The sequence below is a fragment of the Tyto alba genome, unplaced genomic scaffold, assembly GCF_018691265.1.
Source record: "Tyto alba isolate M040663 unplaced genomic scaffold, T.alba_DEE_v4.0 Super-Scaffold_14, whole genome shotgun sequence".
Classification (NCBI taxonomy): Eukaryota; Metazoa; Chordata; class Aves; order Strigiformes; family Tytonidae; genus Tyto; species Tyto alba.
The window spans coordinates 30,535,096-30,560,595 of NW_024881276.1; the positions used below are offsets into that span (position 1 = coordinate 30,535,096).

At 44.1% G+C, this 25,500-nt stretch overlaps 1 protein-coding gene across 4 annotated transcripts in view; it reads right to left on the reverse strand.

The window, feature by feature from the left end:
* HUNK (hormonally up-regulated Neu-associated kinase) overlaps nt 1-25,500 on the reverse strand; it is a 61,014-nt gene that overhangs the window by 31,670 nt on the left and 3,844 nt on the right. For all 4 annotated transcript variants that reach the window (XM_033011260.2, XM_042788455.1, XM_042788456.1 and 1 more), the window contains exon 2: nt 7,120-7,412. In XM_033011260.2, the coding sequence (XP_032867151.1) occupies nt 7,120-7,325 (206 nt within the window). In that variant the 5' untranslated portion in view covers nt 7,326-7,412. The remainder of the gene's footprint in view (nt 1-7,119; nt 7,413-25,500) is intronic.

The window sequence follows — 25,500 nt, forward strand, 5'->3', positions numbered from 1 at the left end:
GCCTACACAGAGCCCACTCTCCAGCCCTGCTCCCGCTCCAAGGGTGAGCACTGGCTCCAGACCGTGCAACCCATGAGCCTGGCTGGCACCCACGGCATCCCTCTCCTCATCTGCGGGAGACTCCACGTGTCACGACGGTGCTGCAGGCCCACTGCCCTTTGTCCTCCAAAATGAGCTTCCCTCGTACGGCAACGGCTGCTGCTGAGAAATGGCTTGATACAAGGAGGATGTGCCCTGCCAGATGGATCCGGATCAACCCACTTCTGCGTCCCTCTCTACTGCCAAAAAAGGGTTTATTTCTTCATGGTTCACGTCTTTATTGCTTGCAGGTGGAGTTCTCCACAGATGGTGCAATTAGTCTCTAGAAAGATATCGGGTTGGGGAATTTAACAGGAGAGACTGCCAAAAAAACAGTATGGGGAAAAAAAAAAACAAAAACCCAAAAAACTAAACTGAAATCAACAGAAGCACATGGAGCTTTGGGTCATACACTGCAATGCTCACTGCAACATCTCAAAGCAAGGAGAAAGACCATTTGGACGCTCTAACTGTATTAAACAGTAACTAAGAAGAGGTAAGATTTTAAAAATAAAGGGAACAGAAAGATGAAAACTGTGAGCTGAGGAGAAGAGACATACAGGTAATTAGAATAATACATGAGTGACAGAAGGGCTAAACATAAACACAAGAAAAGATATCTAAAAGGATTCAAGGTTAAAAAAATAAAACTAAAGGTAAAAATTACAGGGCTTTCAGGGCTTTTTAAAGCTATCAGAGAAAAAAAATAAAAATTTAAATATAGCCTCAGTAGAGACTGCAATCAAACCTAGCTGATTAAATATGTTTACCCATATGCCTATTCTCAGTAGATTTGCTGGTAAGTGGTAACCGATCTAATAGTCCATATGCACATTTTTCTCAGCCCATGTCAATATGCAAGCACTTCTTTTCAGTGTGACACCGGGAGGTAGGACAACGGGTTTTTACTCCTTGATAGAACCTAACGAGAAGATTCCACGCGAACTAGCCTTAGAAACGTGAAGCAAAAGCCGTGCAAAACCAAACTGAAATTCCCCAGACAAAGCCACAGCTGGAGAACCACTGCCATGCAGACGTGGGCCTGCGGGTGGGCACGGGGCAGCCCCCCCCCCGCAGCCCCATCCCCTGCAGCAGCCTGGCAGTGGGGCACAGAGGTGGCAGGTACCCGCAGCCAGGACAGCAGGAGCACCAACAGGGCCTGCGCATCTGGGCAAGATCTGTGGCCATCAGGACAGAGAGGTTATTGAGCGAATAGTTTAGGTGACTTAACGCATCAGCTTACCCACCGTTTCTTTTTGACAAAAAGTGCAGTGGTACAATCCAATTACATGTCTGCCTTAGGCTCATCCTGCAGACAGGACTGATTTCCCCAAACTTTCTGAATGCTTTATTATCTCAGTTCTCTCCAATTCAAACTTTAATTATTTTTTACAGAGAGAGGCTTATCTGAGTTGCTGCTTTGTTTGACTGTTTACGTTAATCCATTGCAATGGAAAAAGGAGCACCGCTGCACCCAGAAGAGTTAGGTAACCCTGAATTTCATGCACTATATTATAAATAGTTTAACAATTAAAATCAAACATAGCACCTTGTTTATTTTAGTCAGTGAAGGTTTTTTGCATGCTTTTAATAGCTGCATACTGTAAGAGAGAATGTGAGTTACCAGCTACAACACACACAGCAACTGAAGTCGTGGCTGAAGTCAGTGGGAAGAACCAGAGCACTGAACATCAGGTACACATGCTGGTCCCTGTGGACTCAAAGGTCCTCGCTTTTGTACGTGGCTTGCCCTTCTTGGTGGGCTCCTAGAGCTGGACACAGCTGCTTTGCCACTGGAAGGGCTGGGCAAGCCCTCCCTTATGCCAGCAGCATGTGCCATGCCACATGGAGTTGAAGTGGAGAGGAGAAATGCAGTTGCTGGAGACCTTCAGTTTCCCTCCTTGAAGTAAATCTGATCTTGTTCCTTATTGTCACAGCTCCTCAAAAAATAGGACCGAAGGATTATTTTGTTTTTTCCCCTTAAGCAAATTTTTGGCATTCATCGCTGAAAAACTTCAAAATACCCTCAGTGATTAAATACTAAAGGAACAACGAATCTTACCTTTTCCTGCGGGGTTAGTTCCATGATGCTGAGAGTGTCTAACTATGGTACAAGTTAGTCAACTCTATGAATAATGAAGACACTCAAGAAAGATCAAGCTCCATTACCACAATGTGGAGAATCAGCATATATTTATGCCTTGTCAGCTTGTGAAGCTAGCAGCATACAGTCAGCATTCTCCGTATCTGAAAATACGCCTTCTTCACAGGATGGTTTGTTTGGGATTTTGTTCTGCTGTTGATGGGGCTGATTTGTCTCTGGCTTTGCTTAGAGCTTCACAGACCACCTTGGAAACCCCAATTCCAGTCAGTGTCTCCACCGAGCAACACAAGCCTGATCTACTGAGTGAACTATCCCAGGCTTCAGCTGTCAGCTCAGCGTGCTTTTGAAAGAAGCTTATTCAGTGCCATTGCAGGCTTTAGACAGCAAAATTTAAGTTTTTGCATTTCACGCTTTATTTCTTGTCTGGGGGAGGAGGGATGAGAAGGAAGGTTTTACCAGCAAGCAGCTGCAAAGCAGCAGTTGTTGGCTGCTGTCTCTTGCATCTTATTTTTAATCAGAGCAGAATCACAAAAAAATGACTCCTTAACTATCACCTGCAAACCCACTTTCTAGCCCCATGCAAGAGCCAAAGATGAGTTGGAAAGGTTGAAGAGATTTGGATTCATCATCACATCAATATATATTTCAAAGGCTTTGTTATCAAAATATTATTTATGGAGCCCAATTCTTCTATCAGTCACAACGTCACTGAATTAAATGCGGTTGCCTCTGTAAAAGAGGCATTCAGTCTATTGTCTTCACTAAAGCAATGTTTAGTTTGTTTACAGCAGAGCACTCCAAGAGAGAATGCCCAAAGGTAATTTTGAAATCTGACATAAAATAGAAAGACAAACCAGCTTTGCACTTCAAAAGGAGACTTTGTTCTGTAGTGCAGTATCTGTCATAAATATTGCATCAGCAGCCAGCCTACTGGCACTTAAAATTAATAGGATGGAAGTTATCAAAGCCAACATGTCAAAGTAGTGGGTACCAAGGCAGGAATCCTGTAGCACCCTGAGCAACTGGGTCATATGGCACCACCTCACTCTGCTAGAGAAAGAGATCATAGAAAGATATAAACTCCACTCAAAACCTTAGGGTTTTTGGTATCTTTCAAACTCCTCATCCACTTTTAATTATAAAATGGCAGTGGAAGTTACGAATATGCTGCCAGGAAGACAGAAAAAGGGGGAATACAGAAAGCTATCTTTGCTACCAATACATTATTAAATTATTTTCTTTGACATCCTGACAGTAATTGCACTGAATGGGATTGAATTTTGTTAAAATTACTTTAAAAGGGTTGTTGAGAATTTCCTGTGGGATGTAGTGGCAAGCACCAAGGCTTTCACTTCATTTTCTCTGTTGTCCTTACACTCCCAAGGGGCTTTATTGTTCTTCCTGCTTTGTGACAGCATGAAGACCTATGTAAACGCCCTCTGAAAAGAGAAAGCTTCACCAGATACTGCCATTTGGGTTTGTTTTCCTCTGTCAGAGGGAAAGATAAATATTCCTACCTGATTCACAGCTGAGCTTGTTGCAAGTATATTTTTAGCAACCAAGCAGCTCTGACAGAAGGAATGAAACACAAATGATTACATGCAATTATATATAGAATAGTGGCATTTCTTTTTTCAGTAAGTGGCCAAGGAGTCCTGAACACTGGACACCCCTCACTGAAGATGCAGCTCCTGCACTCACGAACTTGCAGTCTTCATTCTTCGTAGCAGGTAAAATATTTATAATTTAAAATGCATCTATACAGTCAAATGTAAGTTTTGGGGTTTTTAACCTCCCTAAATAAAATTAAGTTTCTTGAAGTTTTTTAATTTTAGGCTGTTTGCACATCAGTGCCTCTTAAAAGAAGCATTTCCATATGTTCTGCGACCCAGCTCTTGTCCAATGATCAGCGTGCTTTGCTACCATGCCAAATCTTGACTGTAAGTTGTGAAGTTTACTGAGTAATATTCATCAAATAATGTAACCAAATTTCATGCAACTTATCTAGATTTTTTTCATCCTGAGTTACAGAACAGGGTAAGTCATCTATATTATTCCCCGAACAAAGCAGACAAAACCAAAAATTTTTTACAATAAAATAGTCAATGAACACTTTTCAATGTCCTGGCCCATTCAGTGTGAATGATGAAAGCATTTGCAGAGACACAAACAGTAGACTGCTTTCTGGCCTAGGATGCTGTGTTTTGTTTCACACGCGGTGAATGCAAACGCCCACAGATCGCCATGTAGATGAAAGTGCTGTTATTTTTACCTGCTTTAAAAATAACAACAATAACAACAGAACATTGCCATTTCATCCAGGGTGAGAATGAATCAGACTTCTGCACTACTTTCTCTCCCTCTTCAGTTGCCAATTGAGTAGTTTGTTTTTAGAGTTGCCATGTTCAAAAGCCTGAGATGCTGAAGGACAACTCCTGAGGTAACTATTATTCTTTCTCCCTCTCTTGCTTTCAGAGAGCCAGAATAAGTCTGGATCATGCCACCAGTGTTTTTCCTGCATCTCGACACTGCTCTACATACTTTTTTTTGCAGAATAAGTCAACACATTGAATGGTTAAGCTAGAGAAAATACTTTCAGATATACTGCCTGCGATTCTGTCAAATTTTATCAGTTTAAACAGAAATGGACCTGCTCATTACCCAGATGGAAGACTCCCAAGTACAAGCTCTGTGCCACGCTGTGATGTGAAAAATGGAGTGGATGGAGTATGCTGCCTTTGGGGTAAGGATTAATCCAATGGCATGGGGCTAGACAGACAGAGCTCAGCTGCCAGATGCAGCAGAGCATGTCAATATTTCCAGGGCTGCTTCCTCCCTCTGCTCACAAAGGCCCCTCACGCTTCAGTCCCCGTGAGCTGTGCTTACATTCACAGAGACAGCAGAGAGAAAGAAGGGGTGAGAGCCAAAACTGCTGCAAGCATGCAGCATCCATACGGGAACTTGGGCTTCCTGGGCTCACCGTCTCTCTGGACCCCAAAGCCTTGCCTTCCTCCTACCACAATACCCTGCTGATACTAGCTTGTACATAGTGAACATGTAATTTTTGTACAAAATGTACATTTGAACCCTCTCTGAAAAAGAAGGGAATCAAAACCAAGCCTAGCAACCCCTCAAAAGTGTTTCAGCCACTATGAAGAGGGTACATTTTTCAGAGAGAGGAACTGCTGATGAACTTAACCGCTGTTAAATGCTAAATGGAGTCATCTTGTTCCTGCCGGGTTTTCCTCTGCCCTTCTCAGAAACTTTTAATGTTTTCCTTCCTATCTCTCTTTGTATGTACCAGATATCAATTGATCCTTTAGAGCAGCAAGTAGACTTCTTCCTTTTCCATACCCCAAACTGTGGGGTTAATAATTTAAAGAGGTCAGCAGTTTAGCTGCTGATAGACAACCTGCAGAATAGGCCTGGTGGCTGTTCAAATATTTATAGTACAGTGGTACCAGAAATTTAGCTCCAGACAGGACCGCCGTACCCCTGAGGTTGAATGTGCACGTAGCACGGAGCCCTAATGGATCACAGCGAACACGCAGAGAGATTCAAGACAAAAGAAGCAGTTTCAGAGCATACGTTGTTCCACCAAGCCAGATGCACCCAACAGTGCTGCGCAGCGGTAGGCAGCTCAGCACACAGCTGGGCACAGCTGGAGGAGCTGGCTGTGGGCTGCCTTCAGGCAGTTTGCCAGCTGCCTGCGCAGCAGCCCTGTGGACCGGCGTGTACAACAGCTCTCCATCTTCTACAGAGTCAGTGAAGCCAAGGAAATTATAACCAGATCCTCAAAACTGTTCAGGTGTCTAGTTCCTGCGGCGTGCCTACATAACCTAAGAGGACAGGGCCTACACAGCTTGCTCAGCATCACATGGGAAGCACATGGGAGTCCAGACTTAACACCAGTTGGCCCAAATTTAGAAAGCGGATCCTCCTTCTTAGACAATACCCTACAAATACACCTAAGAACCAAAGAGGAGACATACTGGCTCAGACCAAAGGTCCACCCAGCCCAGTGTCTTCCTGTCTCCATAGCAGTCAAGAGCACATGAGCAGAGAAAGGTACAGGGACAGACAATCACATGTGATACCTGCCCCCTGTGCTCCCCCAGCCTTTATGACTTGATGCTCAGGGGCTTCAGGCAGATGTAGCTACTCCTTAGTCAGCAACCCTCCGCAGGATTCTCTCTGATGAACTTGCCCTGTTTCCCCTGGAGCCCAGGTAAACTTTTAACTGCATAGCACAGTCCTGCAAGGAGATAAACATCCTGCTTATACACCCATCAAACGAAGGTCCTAAAGAAAGAAAGTGACGTATTGCAACAGCTTTGGATCTCTCCTGAGAGAACACTGTGAGATGAACTGAACGGTTGCATGCTCTGCATTGTACTTCACAGTCTTCAAACTTGTGAGGTCCTGTCGAGGCAACATAACAAATGGAAAGAACTGAGAAGCAGAAGCAAGGGACTTCTGTGGTCCCACTGAGGCTTTGTTCCAGCTGTGTCACTGCAAAGCTTTGGGCAAATCAGTTCATCTCCCTATACTACTGTATTTCCACCAGTAAAACAACAGACACAACCACCTCCTCAAAGACATAGTGAAATGATTCATTAGATAATGTTGGTACAGAGCTTTGAAGATGTAAAACAGTGCTACTTGCAGTGAAAGAGCCCTACTTTTGCAATCTTTAAGGGCATGGAGTCAGCATGGCTCCCATGTGCTCACCTGAAGCTACGCACTTATTTAAGTCCTTTCTGCAGATACTTTCTAATGTCTAAAATATGAATACCTGAACAATATCATGAAGACCAGCCAAAAAATTTGTCAGGAATAAGTTTTTATAAGGAAGTGTCCTTACTATACAAATAAACGCCAAAATACCACTTAGAGGCTCTGCGGTAAATTTTACTAGAGAGGGTTTTTAAGATTACCTGTGAACTACTCCTGCCCGGTGAAGATGTTCAACTGCCAGAATAAGCTGCCGGATATATTTGCGCGCTTCATGCTCCTCAAGTCTTTTTTTCTCATAAATCTTGTGCATCAGGTTGCCACCAGGGCACAGCTCCATTACAAGGTAATAGCTGTTTTCAGTTTCCAGTATATCCAGCAGCTGAGCAATATTCGGGTGGCGGATCATTTGCTGGATCTGCCCTTCCCGTCGCAGATTCTTGGTGACATAGGTGTCCTTTTTGGCTCTTTTCTTGTCAATTACTTTAACTGCCACCTAATGAAAAAACAGAGAGGAGGGGATTGTTAGCAGTCACATGGATGATTTATTGCTTTAACCTTGTATAAACAACCTCAAAAAAAAATAAAAATCAAAAGGATATCAGTCTCAACTGATACACCATGGTTCCAGGCACAACTGCCCAGGTCAGAGAAATAGCTGTTTTTCCAACCCCACTGACAATTTCTTCCTTTATTCCCTTGTAAGATGACAGACAAAACTTACTGCAAGGAAGCAGGTAAAAAAAGGAGAGAAGACAATCTCATTAACCATACCCAAATACTCAGTACACTTCATGTTTGGCATTAATTTTATCTATTTTCCCAAAAGTCTTCAGGCTGGTGTTTACAAGTTTTAGGTGTCATTTTCCTGGCTTTGAATATACAACTCAAGATGATGTGCTTCCATGACAAATTTCTTAAACTATAGCCAAGTGTTAGTTTTGCATGATTAGACAGAATAAAAACATACTATGAAAAACAAAATAATTTTGGTACCATTCTCTTGGGACATTTCTTCTTCCTCTTTTAAAATGTACATGAAAGATGACCCCCTTGTGACTTCTAGAACTGAACAACTCTGCAAAATCCAAGAAGGCAAAACTTTTTTTTTTTTTAATGCAAGTTCTCAGTGGCACACCTGCTCACAGCTGACCAAGTCAACTGAAGCCCATCATGAAAGTACCTAAGAAAACTAAGGAGATTCTAACACAATCTATGACACAGCATGTGCTAGCACCGATCCAAGTGCTTTCCTTCTCATTGATGCTGCAGAATGCCACAGGAGAGCAAAGGGCTGGGACAGGCTATGCTATCTCTCTGCTCTATGCCTAAAGAACCTGGTTCCTTTTATTGTTTTAGTGGATTCACCAAATAGCCGCAATAAAAGTATCTGCCTTTTTCTGCCTCAAATTTATAGCCACTTATTTATTTACTGAGATTTCTTCTTTAGATTGGGTGCTGCAGACTTCCAGGTCATCTGCACCAGACAAAGATTTAACAGCTTGTGCCAGGCTGAGCAACAAAAGGCACCACAAAATCCTCCTCCCGAGCTCCTCATTTCCTCAGAGCTCTGCAACAAAGGAACTCCTTCACCACACGCACCCGGACCCCGCAGCTCGCCCATCGTTACCCAAGTGACAGCTGCTTGTTTGTCAGGATGAGAGGAGAGGAAAACATGGTGCTTGGTATGGCTGCATGACACTGAATTTTACATGATGCAAAACTCTTGTTTGCATGGGTACAGGTCCAACAAAACACACAGAAAATGCCACATCTTCTCCCCCAGATGGAGACACAAAGATGCTGCATTCGCATCTTTGCTGTCTGCAACAATTTGGCTTTGGAGGATCTCCTGCATTACTTTTTACTCCTACAATGAGAACAAATAACAAATGTGGGGAAAACCTCAGAGTTCTATTTACCCTAGCCTTAACACCCAGACAACAGCACAAGCCCAAGAGGCTTCCCTCCATCTCCAGCGCATACAACATCCCTCCTCATGGCTGACAAACTAACTACTCACAGCAAACTCATTTTCAACTATGGCCAACTACATCGTGACAATCTACAGCACTGCAGGCTAGTGGGCTTCAGCAACAGGGACGCAAACTTATTCAAAACATATCTGGCTGCCTTCCTAGCTTGAGAAAATGCCAAGCACACATCAAGCACATGACAGCTCCCAGGCTGACTAGCCTTACCTTTATTTTTTCTGCAAGGAGAGGAAAAGTTAAATTAGTGAACATTTTGGTTTCCCTTTAGAGAACAAAAGCCACAAAAAATATGGTCTGGAAATATGACAACAAAAATAGATCCATACCCTTTGACACGAATGCCTTGAATCAGTCAAGTTTTATCAGCAGAGGAACTGAAGCATAAAACTACAGGAGTTGGGGCTTCGTAGTCTGTCCTGAGAGCCAGAAGTCAGTATCGCTGAGCACATTATTAGCTGGATACATTTCTGCTGCTAAAAGATCATTCTGATGAAATACCCTTGATAAAGAGATAAGGCTGAACACCACACACGAGACAGCTGCCTGGGTGAAGCCCACAGCAGCATCAAGACCATAAATACCTGGAAACTACATTCCTGACTAGTCACATTAAAGAAAGATCATTTAGCCATAAGATAAAACAACAGGTAAGTCAGAGCTTAACTTCACCATTTCTGAAAGCCTCAGGTGATTCACCAAGGAAACAGTCTTAAATTAGTACGTTCTTCCATCTAATGAGACAGAACTGAGAGCACAGAGGCTTGCATGGATTATGCAGACAGCAAACCACAGAAGTTATTCTGGTGAGGACAAACAAATTCATGGGTTACAGAAACATGAGATGCCAGATTGTTTTCTGGCAGCACAACACACACACACACACACACACACAAAAGGCAGCTGATATTTTCCACAGCTGCAGGATACAAAACATGCAAGTGTTAAGAGTATGAAACCATAATCTGTTATCCATATTGGTAAGTCATCCCCCAATTCATTGACCAAAACAAAGCACATTACTACACGTGTGCACATCTGCTGCCCAGGCTGAGCACAGCTGTGGAGATGGGGGCAACCACCTGAACCCAGGAGACAGAGCCAACTATGAAATTACTTGATGATTTTTTCACTATCATAAAGAATTAGCTTTCTGAGCTCTAAGGACAAATTTTCTCCTTGACTTTGCCAGACACTTGGTCAGGCACCCTACCTATCCCAGCAGACAAGCAAAGCTGCTTTCAAACTCACTGACAGCTATCTTTCCCACTTGAAGGCCCCTTGCATCAAGCCCAAGAGATCCACCAGCACAGCTGACAGAGCCAACAAAGGTGGAAGCAACAGTTGTGTGCATAGGGGAAAGAAAAGAGTAAAACACCAGGTAAGGCTATGGCAGACTTGCATCTCCCACACCAGACAGGAAACTAGCTTCGGTGAGATACTGTTTGCTCCTGGGATAGATGTGTGTGGGACCTTGTGTCCTCTCCCAGGTCCCCACTGCAGCACAGGGCACCCCAGAAATATCTCAGACAGATGTTCCCCTCTCTATCTTGGCAATTATTCAAAAGCCAGGGTCTTTAAAGAAACCTCTGTATATCTAAAGAAAAAGAATCGTGGTTGACCCAAACACACAAGCAGCCTATCAACTTTCACATGGATGTTCTCTATAATAGCTGCTAGCTTTTGTTCCTCTCTGTTCCTCCTGGGTCTTCTTCCTTACTACTCCTTTCACTTATTCTCCTGACCTCCTAATCACTGCCCTTTCCCTTGCACTGAGGTTCTTTTTGCTTTTTCTTTCTTGTAGGATCACCTTCCTTTCCTACATGAAATGCATCCCGTGGTACAAGGGTTGCGCCAAGTGTCAGCACTCCTGAGGTTTTTTTCTGCTTGTCTGGGTTTCTTGGATTCTCCTCTGATTTACAATTTACTCAGAAGCATATACAGAAAATCTAGGAATCAAACTCTGCACTCAGTTACTCCAGGGTTGACTTAGCTAAATATCCCCAATTTTGAGTTCATCCAGAGTTAGACCAAGGTAAGTGAAGACCAAATGTGCCCCAATGCATTTAATGTACACAGCCTCCCGTATGGTGTAGATGTCTGTGCATACACCTGAAAATTGCATTCATGCAGAAGGAAAAAGCATTCAGTAGAGAAAATACTGTAGATGTTAGGTAATCATAAAATAAACACACGTGAGCTTTCATAGGCTACTCAAGACATGCCAATTATTCAATTTTGCTCTCCCAAGTTTCAAGTAGGGACTCTGTCTCCTTATCATGCCTATCTCCTGACTTGAATTCTTGGCCAATCTTGGCACAGAAACAAAAAAAATAAATTATAAAGCAAGTAATTACTCTGAATATGTAGCAACAGTGGCTCTTGACATTCAACACCTTGCTTTTGGCTAAACCTTTGCTGTGTAAATAAATAAATGGTTTAGGTTATTCTGTGTATGAGCTACAAAGATGAGTAATAGGCCATATTTTTGGTTTCTGAGTCCTAGAATTACACTGTTGGAATGAATTACTTTCCTGAAGTTTATGGTGTGACACATCATATGAGCAACTGCTGCTTATCTTGATCGTCGCACTAAAATAGTTCAGGTTAGGCTAAAGCATACTGAAGTGGAGGTGAGGGGGAAGTGCAAGTACCTCTCTTCTCCACAGATCCTTGGAGGAGACCACGACACTGCTTACAGAACCAAGCAGCTAAAACACCATGAGCAAATACAGGCACGTGTCCTCACCCAAACAAAGGCACACACAGGCAGGGAGTTTTTGACAGCTAGTTTTAGGAGGGGTTGTGAATCGGCAAGAGAGAGGTGTGGGGGGGAGTAGAGCTGGCTGGCACCAAACTGCACAAAACCAGTTACAGCAAGGCCCTGAGAAGAAGCAAGAAGAGACAGTTCAAAGGACCAAATGTTGCCTAGAGAAATCTGGGAGTCAGGGCTTCAGTTGCTAGATCTCTGCCGCATCCAGCGAAAACACATTTTGCATCCTCTTGGTAAACAGTCACGCTCCAACATAGGAAACTGCAGCAAAGCATGGAAGGTGGCTCACAGGCAACCTAAGCATGCCCCAGCGTAGTGTCCAAGCAAGAGGCACACTTTGGGTCGGGCAGCTCCCCAGGTCTGCGCCCCGAGAGCGCACCGAGCCCACGGCGCCAGGCAGGAGGAACCTCCAGGTGCTCCATGGGCAGGGGTCAAAGTCATCCTCTCCCCCCTCTTTCCGCCGGCTATTTATCACCCTGTCAGTGACACTTGGAAAAATTGCGGGTCAAGAAGTAGTGTGTTTGTTAGTGAGGGAAAGATGCTTGCTCACCCAGTGGACACGCAAAGGTCTATTTAGATCACTGCCCGACTGCTTTGAAGCAGTGTTGTTTTGTCAGACTGAGGCTCAGTCTTACTACGAGATTTTTGTTTTTCCTTTGGACTGACCCTCCATAAATACTCCTCAGTGATGGAAGTCTGCTTTGAAATATTGTGTTTTTCAAATTCTGATGAGCTTCAGTAAGAAATTCAAGACATAGTATGACTGCAGTGTACTACTAATGGAAAACCAAATACTGGATACCAGGATGAAACTGAACACAAAAACATAATAATATTGGGGTGGAATCTAAGCCTGCTGTAGAACTTATTTTCAACTACATAAAAAATTTATGGAAAGCAATTCAGGTTTATGGTTTTCTGATTAGTTGTTCCTCCCTCCCCAAGCTGCAAAGAGCTTTATTCAAGCCATAGTATTACAGTAAAAACATCTATCCCTCTACCTAGCTTTCCCTGGTGAATCTCAAGATTTGATCAGTTAAGACATGTCATGATTCCACCTGAATAAAAACCAAGCAACAACCGTATGACCAGCAGTGACTTCAGACACATTATACATTAGCACTCAGAGGAAACTCAGTTCTGAGTTCAGCTTCAGGTTTCTTGCTTGCCAGATCGGCTGTCTGCTGGCAGAAGGATGCACCTCAATGGCAGCAAGCCTTCCTGTTTGCCAGAAAACGGGTTTTCTCAACGGCCTGTTTGCCAAGTCAAAGTCAAGAGGTCTTGAACAATACTCACGTCAGACACTTGCAATAACATCTAGAACAGTTTCATAGTAATGGCCCCAGCCTCGCAAATAATGTTGTAACATGTTTAACTTTACAGAGAACAGCAGGTTGCACATGACCTTGCAAAATAAGGGCGACATTTTGAGGACTTTAAGAGTTTTCCCCCCTTATCCAACCACTTGAATTGTTTCCTTCTGCAAATTCTCTCCTAACTTTAAATAAGAGGAAGGCAGTTTCTGCAGACCTCTGCCAAAGGGAGCTCCAGCTGAATTGAGAGGAAACTGGTTTGAATAAGAATCCAGCAAGCACTGTGGGATTTGGCCAGGAGACCAACATAGCACAGGAGAAGCAACTTCAACTATCGGAGGGTCTGTTCAACAACTGGAGGGACAACCTCCATGCTTTTTTTTTTTTTGTTGTTGTGGTTTGAGCCTGGTCGACAACCAACCACTGCAGCTGGTCACCCACCCTTCCCCGTCCCCACCTGGGAATGGGGGAGGGAATTAGAGGGGTAAAGGGAGACTCGCAGACTGAGATAAGAACAGTTTAATAATGGTAATAAAACGAGAACAACGACAATAATAGGAAAAAAAATATATAAACAGGCAATTCACAATGTAATTGCTCACCACCCGCTAACCAATACCCAGCCCGTTCCCGGCCAGCGACCCCGAGATACCAAGATCCTGCAATCGCAATCCCAGAAGCGAGAGAGAGCCCCTTCCCCACCACCCCTCCTCTCTATAGTGAGCATGGCGTTCCATGGTATGGAATAGTTCAACAGCCAATTTGGGTCAGGTGCTGTGGCCGTGCTCCCTCCCTGCTCCCTGTGCCCTTGTGCACAGGCAGAACATGAGGAGTCGGAGAGTCCTTGAAGTCTCAGCAGCAGCTAAAAACATCAGTGTGCTATCAGCATTCTTCTCATACCAAACCCAAAGCTAAATCCAAACCACAGCACTCATCTAGTCCCCGAAAAGGAATATTAACTCTATTTCAGCCCAACACAGGACACTTCACCTTCTTTTGTGTTTGTTTTTTTTTTTTTTTTCTTCACTTTTCTCCTCATCTTTTTTTGCCAGAGTTTATTTCTGGCAGACCTGCTGGAGATGATGCCAAGCCCGGCAGCAGTGCTGACTCTCAGCAGTGTCTTGGGCCACAGGCCTGGTGCACCCTGACCCTTCCAATGAAGTTCAGAGGGGCAGGCTACAGGGTGCTGCTGTGGGGACAGTCAGTCGGAAGGCCTGAGAGCTGGACTACTGCACCTAAACCCACAAATCTTTACTGTCTCGTTTAAGCTTATCCAGGAGAATGAGAAAAATAGCCAGACCACGTAGATATTTTTTATAGGCATCATTAGTGCAAGTCCATCTCCCACTCTTTTTTAAAGGTCCCAATGAAGCTCATGCAATGAATTAATTTTATTTTTTTTCTTCCTTCCTTTCAGTGATAGCTGCCTGGCATCATTTGTAGCTTGCTTTGTATTTACCACTGTTCTCACCACAAAAATCTGAGCTTAGTTTTCAAGACTAGTTGGTGATTTTGGGTGGCCAATTCAAGTCACATTAAACAGACCTAACTTTGAAGCCTGCACAGTTGTCAGCACATTCATGACAGCAATCCCTTCATGGGTATCTCAGTTTGGGCAACCAACCAGCTTTTCACAACTGTATCCAAGGATTAGAAAATGCCAGCTTCATTCACTGAGTAGTGGTTTTTCTTTCCTTTAGCTGCTACAGCTTAGCAAATTTGACAGCACAGCAAAGGAATATATTTTTTAATATAACAAGTTCCAATATCTTAAGAAATAAAGTACTAAAGAAAACACTTATCCAAGCCAATGCATACCAGAAATCAATAAACTGTACACCTTCAGAAAGGACCACACATGCTCCACTCTGGGCAGCTCTTCCGTTAGGACTGTCAGACGCGGATGAGTCTAGACACCATCACAGAAAGACAAACTTAACTTTCACCATGGGACTGATCACAATGAAACTGTACGAAAGGTAACATGCTTGATGTTAGGCACTTGCCAAATTACCCTCTGGCCCATACCACCCAATTCAGAGAACCTGTCTGAAGAGGCTCCCAGGGTGGCATTTTTGGTGGGACTCCCTTCAGCTATCCTGCTCAGCTTCCCAGTTCCCTAACAAATGTTAGCATCCTGTTCACCTTTCAAGAACTGCTTTCAAGGAAAATCGCAGAGCATTTCTGAAAGTATCACAAGAAGGTAACCACTTGCTGACTATTCTGCTTACAGCTTAGCCATTCACTCCAAGGAAGCCAGCAATGGTCCAAACCCACAGCAGTGTGCAAAGTCAGACTCTTCCACAAGAATAAGGCCTGTCCTATTTATTGAGGATAAAAAGGACAACCATTCAGTGATGGCCATCTGATACCTTTTTATTTGCCTTGTACGCTTGCTACAAATGGAATAGAGGGGACAGAGGCTGAGTTAAACGTGTGCACGCATGTGCACATGTATGCATGGTGAAAAGACTGCTCAGAAGCTATGCAATTAGAGATGCATTGAGGTTTTACATTAAACAAGCAATATCATCTCTTTGCTTCACACTTGAGTGGCGATGTTAGGTCTTCGATAGTTTTTGTATCTGCTCTTTGTAGGACAGCTGAATATATAGTTTTTATTTTGCATTTGTTCTGATGTTAGTAAAATCAGCAATCAAAACAGATAGAGAGGAGTCACTTCTGTTAAAGTATTCCCTTTTCTTCTGAGTCTCTCACAGCGCAAGCCAAGAGTTTCGGGCTTAGCAATTCATAAAACCAGCTGCTGTAGAGACAAGTACAGGATAAATGTCGCAGTAGGCAGGAGGCCACTCTGTGTTGGCAGACTAGGAACAGTCAGGAAAACTTGAAATCAGCCCCTGAAGAAATATAAGCTCTTCTAAATAAGAAAGTAATTCCAAATATGCTCACTCATATACTTCAGATTCAAGGTAGCCTGAATGGAAAGAATCAAATTGCCAGGGGATAGAAGAAAAATCTTACCATTAACTACAACCCAAAGATGACAGTATCCAGCAATGCAGAAAAGGATTCAGGAGTACTTTAGATAAGCAAATGAACATAAGCCCTCTTGATGCCACAGCCAATTTAAACATAAGCCCTAAAAGCATAAGCAGGATGTATTTGTTAAAGTAAGAAAAGGTATTAATTACACCTGTCCAAGGCACTGGGGACTATTATTAGATTACTGTATCCAGTTGTGGTCCCAGTAATTAAAAAATTATATTAAAAATTTGGAAAGAGTTCTGAAAAGAGCTTCAGGAACAGTCTGAGGTCCAAGAGCTGATTGTCGTAGTAACTGACTGAAGCTCAAAGTATTTAATTAGGAGAACGTTAAGCACTGACTTGATGATTTTCTACAAGTACCTACATGAGGAGAAGATTTCTGATAACAGAAAGCTCTTTAATCTAATAAAATAAAAATTAACTTCCCAAAAGGTAACTTGGGCAAACTTAGGCTATAAACACGATCCATGTTTTTTTAGGTGTGGTGAAGTAATGATAGCAACATCTTATCTTACAGAGATGAATGTAGAACTTGGATTTTTCCTCCCTCCACTTAGAAGTATGCAATAGCTCAACAAATCATTGATACAGATACTCCCGGAGAGAATACCAGGGCTTGCCTACTATAGGAAGTCAGGGTGTATGATTGCTGTGCTCCCTTTGGGCTTCAGTGCCTGTACATAAGCGAAGAATCTCTGGTCCCTGCAGAGAGTGGTGGAGGACAAGGCAGGACACAGCAGGATGGGGGCTGACCTAGGCAAGACACTCAGGGAGCTGTCAGCAGTCACATCAAGGGATATAAATTTTGCAAGCTCTCTCTGACATCCTTGCTGGAGCTCCCCAGCGCAGAAGACGTGAAGTGTCACGAGGAGTCATGCAAATATTGATGCTGCTGCAGACAGCCCAACTCACCCACGGCTCTGCTGCTGACTGTATCAGTACAGTCAAATTAGTGTTTCCACAGGGAGTTCTGATGTGTTGAGGTACTCCTGTTTGTAAGGACATACTAGGAGGTTGCTCCCGCCATGCTGAGAGCAAGGGCAGACTACACGGAGGTTTTAAGACTGTCAGTGTTGCCAGGCTGTGTGCACGGACTCCTCGGGGCTTCCTCATGCTCGGCCTTAGTGCCCTTCCACACAGTATGGCATCCCCCGTATTTCTGCAGCTCTTCCTCCCTTCTCCTCCTACTTCAGTCCAGAAGGAGGGAAACAGAGCAGAGGCAATTGCCAATTTAACACACGACTAATGCCTTATCTGATGTGCTCTGTTTCCATAGAGCAGTTCAGCTTTGCTGGAGGAGAGCCGTTCTCGGCCATATTTCTCTTCGACATGGTTTTTACTTCCACGTCATATCTATGGGGAACTATGCCATACTTCATAGGCAACTGTTGTTATTCTCTCCTGGACATGCTTCTACATCGCTGTTTCCATAAAGCCAGCTGTCCCCTTCCCTCTCACCTTCTGCTTCGCCCCCTTTTCAAACAACTGAAAGACAGACATACTCCTATCTGCTAGTCCCTCTGCCACCTGAAATGGCCAGACCTTCAGAGCACAGGGACCAGCAGATGGTTTTGAGGCAAGGAGGATGCCATAATTCTGCCCCTACCCAGCTTCCCTGAACAGAAACCTCCACAAATGGCCTTTTTCCTTGGTGCTATATGTCCAAAGCAGCAGTATTTGTACAATGCATGGATGCAACAAGGTCAGATCACAGCCCGGGAGCCTGGGAAGCAGGAACCTGGGTGGCTACAGCACAGCCCCATCCAGGGGAAGGAACTCAAGGCTTGTCTTGTGTGGGTCATGGAGGGGATCTATCTCACCTCTGGCAGAAAGAAACCAATTCCAGTGACCTTTCACCACTCTTGTAGTCAACTTATTAATAGGGTAGCCATAACTGCATCCCCCGAGGGAGAGGAGCACATTTTTACCTCCCTGGCCTCTAAAGATACCTACACAAGTCAAAAGAGATTACACAGAGACTGATGGGAGTAGTGATGACAGAAAGCCAGATGCAGAGATACAGGAGGATGCTCTAAAGAGGTTCCATAAGAAGTCCTTATGAGTTTGTCAAAACTAGCCTCTGGGCCGGAGACATCCCTGCAAGGAGAAAACGTGTCTCTGAATGCCTGGGACAGCTGGGTTTGCCTTGCCATTCACATGCAAAATATTCATCAAGTATCACTTTCGAAATATTAGCTGTTTTTCGGAAGAGGGCTTTTTGATTCGTGTTTATAAGGTAAAACTGACATGCTGAAACACTGCCCAGCACTTAATGTGAAAAGTCTTCAAGCTCAAGGTATAACCAACTGAGCTGAAAAACATTTTTCAGAGAGCCTGTCACACTAGCGCACAGGGAGCCTGACGTGCTGTCACTGGGGCAGATGGAAAACCCATTCAAACCAGCAAGGTCCTTATTTCATATTGACGGAAGTTGATGGCTACTCACAACCCCTCACAGAGGTCAGCGTGGCACCTTCTGGAAAACAGAGGTCCTCTCTACCCAGACGTGGCCCTAATGGGCTGTCAGGACAAGAAGCAGCCGCCCAAGCTGAGGCATGGCGAGGCAGCTGATGCCTCGGTCACAAGTGAACCGTATCCCATCCAGCTGTTTCTGATAAACCATAACTTGCCTTCCTAATGCTGAAAACTTCTTCTGTCACAGTGAGATGGATGAAGATCTCAGGTTACGTGTGGGGAAGCAAAAGCAGAGGAGTGATACCAAATGACATTCCTCCAACAACAATCCCTACAGCAGAAACCTGGCGGCTCATGATGCTTCTCATTTTCCTGATCATGGACTCATAATGTGTTTCATATTAAATAGTCCTCCTTTCACATTTTACTGATCAAATGCATAACTGGACTTATGGAAGACTAAGTGTCCCTGATTTAAAGCACTTTAATACCAATATAGCTTTAGGGCTTTAAGGAAGGAAAAAAAAAAAAGAAACAACAAAAACAAAAACCCAAGAGCCAGTGCTTTTGAAGCCCAGGTAATACTCTGCTTTGTAGTGATTTAAAACACAGCAGATAAAACATTTACAACTGTAGAGAGTCAGGAAAAAGGTTTCTCCAATAAAGTTTTTATATATAAATAATATGTTCTCTCCCTTAGCTCTGTGGACATTATTCACAGAAAATAAATTTATTCTCTGAAAAAAATGTTTCCATGACAATCTTCCACAACAGGCAGAGTGCAAAGGAACTTTATTATATATAACTTATCTTTTTTTAGTTCTCTTTGTTGCAATGATTTTTCTCATAGCACTAGTAGCACTGATCTTGCACTGCAAAAGAGCCCTGTTGAGCCTAGTGTTAAAGAAGTTGGACCTAGAGCTCAGCAGTGCAATAGCAAAGCAAAGCACTGACAGAAAAAGAAACTTTGGACAGGGCAGCACCAGCCTTCTGTTCATTTTTTTGCCGGTGGTCTCCCTTAGGGATTATGGTAACTCTTCCCAGACTCTTTCCATGAGGATGAGGTTTGATCCTTCTCCTTGCAAGTGCCGATCTTAAACACAGATCAACACAGGCTTTGCAGGCATTCACCTTAACAGCTTAGAAACAGGTACCTCCACCCTAGTGTGGGCCCCAGAGCCACGCTTGTGACGGTGGCTTCTCTTACTCCAGTAAAGCTTACTGGAAAACCCTACCCGGTTTTCTTCATCAGCACAACCCCCATCAGCCCCACTGAAGACACCAGCACCACTACATTTGTAACCTCCAGGAGATCAGCCACCAAAACCCACAGGTGAAGTACAGCAGAAGAAGTTTCACTGAGCCACAGAACTGAGAGGTTCGGGTTTTTGGCTCTTCAGATTATCTAAAAAATAACAGCTAAGCCAATTTGGGGCTGAAGTAATACAAAGTGTGGCTAGATGGCAAGAAGAGTACTTGAGATAGTCTGAATCTAGCCAGCACTGGTTTGCTTTGGTTCAGTTGCATTCCATGCTGCTAGGTGAGCACCAACACAGCAAGCCACCTAATTCTTCTTCTGGCTGGTATCTACCCAATCATTGGCTTTGGACAGTTTTAGATGCTTCTCCATAACCTTGAAGAGTAGCGTAGTCAGCACATAAGCTCTCAGCTCATTTTATATTATTGTTCATACAACACAACAGTTTGAGTTTTAGACAGACAATTCAGTCGCCAGAAGATTTGTTGCACCATCTCATGACTGCTTTCCTTCTTGCGGTATATCCTTGTGAAAATAAGTGCTGCTCATTAATAATCTCCATTTTCCCAACTGTGGGCAAATAAATAACTCGTGAAGGCAGAGGGGCAAAGATGCCTAATGTGTTACATCCGCTGAAATGCATGAAGCTACGGTAGCGTTCTCCAGCTCACTGGTATGAAAGGAGATACAGCAAACTGCAAGATGTAGAAAGCAAGACATGTTTTAATTACCAAGACATTTATAGGTAACACATGCCTACAAAAACAGGCACACAGCTTCACGCATCATTAAATATGTTAAAAATACAAAACTTGCAAGAACAAATACAGTGATCCAGATGTGAGCGTTGCATAAGAACTACACCTGGTGTCAATTCAACCTAACACTCGGCTTCCCTCAATCCTGCATATGCCACTAAAATTATAACAGTCTACAGGAAAAGCAGCACATTGCTGACATGCACTGTTAGTGACGTCCTTAAAACTGCTGAATGTAAACTTGAAAGCAGATTATCTCAAGAGGATAAGCAACTGCCACATGTGCATGAATTCGGCTCACTGCAGAACAAGTTGCAAGCTACAGCTGAAAAATATTAAAGCAATCTTCCTGTAAGACAGACTGCATTAATGAACAGGCTCTCTTGCCTATTAAAGCCTATTCTCATTTACACCAAGTATGCAACATAGAAAAGGGTTAGAGGGAAGAGTGTGGCTTTATAACAAGTGCCTGATGCAACTGGTTATTCTCCAGATGTACAAACTGTTAGCAGGTGATCACATAGCAAACTGAGCACGTAGGTGCACAGCAGCAGTCTGGTGTTTATTCTGCCTTATGCTCAAATTCTCGCATGCTCCATAACACGTTATCAGGAAACGCTATGCTGACGCAGCAACCTATCTTCTGGTCCTGCTGCCAGACAAGTCCTCACTGATGCCACTGCAACCATGACACTGTCCTTCAAATAATTTTCTGACCTACCGTATGTTAACAAAACCATATGTTTAGTAGCTTCAATATAAATTATGCATCTGCACACACACGCACACACAAACCTCTGAGAAAAGAATAGTGTCAAAGCTGTGAAAGCAAACACTTAGAAGTGAGGAAATGTCAAAATTCAGGCTGCAGAAACACCCTCATTTCACTTCCTTGGTGCATACAATTAAGAACAGCCTGTCATCCAGGTGCAACAGTTGGCAGCTGTTGATAAAAGTGAACAGCATCCAGGGAGAAAACCAATGTGCAGATTTGCAGTAAGCACTTTTCAAAACTAGTTTTTTTTTGGATAGAGATAAAATTTAAAAATATGTGGAGAAACAGGTAAGAAGACAACCACTAATTAAATACTTACAGTGAGAGAACAAACACATCTAAGAAACTGATATACAGGTATCACTGGAGGAAGAACATAAAATAACAGGTCAAATTTCAAATTAAGATCCTGTGGCTTTACCATCTGAAACACTGAAATCAATGAAGACATTCCAAGTTTCACAGTTTTACCTAAAACCTCACTATATTTGAGGGGAAAAAAATAAAAGGGTTGAACCAAAAGACCAGCGACTACCTTAGAAACTCAACTTTTGTTTGCAATGAAGTAACTTCCTGGCCTATTTGTTTGGCAAGATGGTTTGAAAGTGACCCACACACACACTCACAGCTCCCAAAACTGAGAAATCAGACAAAGGTAAAGATCCTAGAACTATATAAGAGTAGATACCCCATTTCCCAGGTTTTAAGACAGTACTATTACTTGGGCAACCCTGGATCTTGAGATACGGAGAAGGTTGACGATGCCAAGTCCCAATGCAGAAGCCCTCAACTGGAAGACCCCACCAGTGTTGGTTTCCCCTGTGGAGAGCAGCAATGTCGCAGTGGGAGGCACATTTGCCAAGGGCATTAATGGGGCAAGATCTCACCTGCCAACACACCCAAAGGCCTTTGACCACCAAGTCACCATTCCCTGAAGCCTATGATGGAAGACACAGGAAAACAGTGAATTTACTCAAGGCAAAATTAACACTGTGTAAGTGAAAGTGTATATGGCATTGTAGCATCTGCTGTTGCCTACTGGGACCATTTTTGCCCCTATTTCTCTGCGTCCACCTGCCTATAGTCTCTTAAACGGTCGCCAGAAGATAGAAATTGTGCGAAATGAGTCGCTCCAGCCTTTGGGTCGGGTAGGAAGGAGATCCTGGCGGGCTGAGATGAGAGCTGCCCCCTCTGTCCTGCCTGAACAGAGGACGGAGGGGTCTGCAGCGGGAGGGGGCTTCCAATGAGAAAGGTGGGGTGCAGGGCCAGAGACCAACACCACCGCATACGGACTCCCCTGCCCTCTCCCTTCCACTCCTGTGCCTCGTCACGGGAAGCACTTGAGGAGACGGCTGCCTCGGCTGAGCCAGAGCAGCCGCGTAACCCGCACGACCCGCATCTCGCAGGGACTCCCCGGCAGGCAGCCCCCGACCCAAGCCACCCCCACACCTACCAAAAGGGGCTGGGAGCCGCGCCGTTCCCCCCGTGCTCGTCGACAAGCACACCAGAAGGGGAAGGCAGGGCACCGAGGTCTCACCGAAACGTGCCTGCCGTGCCGGTGCGTGGTTTCGCGTAGCGCTCGCAAGCGCAGCATGCCGCCCCTTTGGAAACATCCCCTTCCTCCGAGCAGGGACTGCCGGGGCAAAAGAGGCATTTCCAGCTCTCCAGGGAGGCTGCTCTGCCCACCTACTCACCCCAGCATCTCCAATGTGCCCAAACACACTTTTCTTTTTTATTTTTACCTCTTCAATACAGAAATGCATTCTGAACACAAACTCTTCTGTGAAAAGGCCACTTTTAATATTAATTGCTTTGCCTTCATAGAAGGAGCTGGTAAACTATATTTTTAGCAGCTGCTTCCCACTAAATAGCATTCTTGCAGAAAGCCACTTGACTGATTGTAACTAAAAATGTACCTTTTTTGAGCTTAACAATAGCACTAAAGAAAATGATAAACAAATTTTTTGGTGGATAAGAAATCAAATGATTTGATTTGCCTCAATGACTCTTTTTGATAGTGCTAAAGATTGTACCTAGAAGTAATTAAATGTAATCTCAATTCTACTTTGTTTCTAAGAACTTTGGCTCGATACATTGTCACTCTGCAATGCTATAAGCAGTTACTCAAACACTTCATCGGGGTCCACAGCAGATAACACAATCTATTCCATCTACTAACAGAGCCTCATACCACCCCCCACCACAGTGATAGCAACATAATCTCAGCTGTTTAAAAATGTAAAAAAAAAAAAAAAAATCATTATCTTGTGATATGTGCCTTTACCCAATTCCCGTCACCCAGCGATTGACCCTTCTGAGCCCCAAGCAGAAGGCTTGAAACAATGTGAGAGTGTATTGTGCACAGGCTCCCAAAGTTAGCTGAATACAGCTAACTCAGCGGGGTTTCAGAGCCACAATTTAAGGCTAAATTGGCTTGCTCTTCATAGAGGAACTATGTTTCCTTAGGATTAGCAATAAAGACTGCCTGAGCTGGTCTGACAAATCAGCCTTTTACCCAAAAATGCCAGATTATAGCCTGCAATATTTTTATTCAAAAGCAATGGAAAGAATAATCTCTTCAACATTCTCCTGCGTTCAGCTAAAATACACTTAATTGCATCAGGCACTACCAAACATTTTTCAAGCCCAGAAAATAATAACATGCCTGACATTATGGCAACATAAACCACAAGAAGTACCGTAAAAGATTTGATTTAAAGGCCAATGCTAAAGATGTTCACAGGGAAGGTTTAAAAATCTCACCTTAGCTCACCCTCTCATGCTTACGTGCTCGTAGGAGCTGCTGATTCCCATCCCACACAGGTCGCTCAAAATGCATCGTCCATCAAACTGCCCTCGAAGCAGCTGGTAAAGTAACTAGCGTTTGGCCCACAGTATATAACATCTCATGCTCTCTTGAAGACCTCTTTAGCTTCTAGCAATTTCAGGGTGAGGTAATGGCAGATTTTTGGCATCCACTCCGCACCGCCTTGATTCTGTACAATGCATTGTGTCAGTGCGATGGATCCGAGCCTAGCTGGGGACTCATTAATCCACAGATTTCTTTTCTAAACACACAATTTTCTGAAACAATAATGCGCATTAACTCCTCCGGAGTTGCTAAAGTCTGCTGCAAATCAAAACCTGTTTGGGCCCCCCTTACTGAAGTTAGATATTTCTGTGACCATAATGACCCAGGCTCTGCCAAAACAGCTACCAGACATTAGTAGCAAGACCCCTACTTTACACTATTATGGCAATTTTATTGAAATTTAGGCAATGCCTTTGCTCAACAACGGCTTTACAAGACAAAAATCAGATGTCAATTTATTTTTTTTTTTTGCTTTCAAAATACATGCAGGCACTAATCCTGGAATAATAGGCTCATAAAACATCAGCTTAGAAAAATGCAGCAATTACACTGATCCAGCAAGCTGTCCACGGGAGACGGCTTTGTTTCTACATTTTGCTTTGCTGAACTCCACTTGCAAGCATATTAAGTATACGCTCCTGCAGATTAACTTTTCCTCTGCAAGTGAATGGACTGGAAGACTATACACGGCCAATTTCTGGCTCACCCCATGGAAGGAGGGACAGCACTGGGACCTTATGGAGCAGTCTTCTGGAGGAGCGTGGTGTCCCTCTGGGGGGATTCCCCCCCCTCTCCGAGACAGGACAAGTTTAGGGATGGAGGTTGATAGGGAGAGATGACAGAAGGTAACTGTCACATCCACTCCCGATGCCCTATCTGACAGCTGTTAAGTACAGCCTGACTTTGGCCACCTGATGTCTGGAGGAGGAGGAGGAGGTCTGTGCTAAGCGTCGGTGTCACCCAGGCTCGGAAGCTGGCCCTGCCGTACACAACCCTCCGGTGCCCGGCCCGCTGTTCACCGAGATTTCTCAGAAGGCACAAGTATAGCTTAACAAACAGATCTGGCCCTTCACGTATCAGGATGCTCTTGTGGAAGTACTTTGCCATGGAGACAAATCATTTCTTATGTAAAATGTCCTCTTCCCACAGAACCTCCTCCCATGACCCGCTGCTGCCGGTCCCCACCCTCACATCGCCCCGTGCTTTCACTCCCGACCCCCGCTCCCACCCTTGCCAGCCTTGGCCTCCTCTCTGACACAGCCTTGCACTCCAAAAGAAGGGAGCCTGGGTAAGCAGATGTTTTCCTTCTCTTCCTCATATCCCAGGCAGAGCTCAGTCGCCCGTGGTGGGCTCCATGTAGGCAGAGCTGCCGGCAGCTGTGAGGCAGAGCCAGTTTGGGCACGTTTCAGCTGCCTTTGGCTGG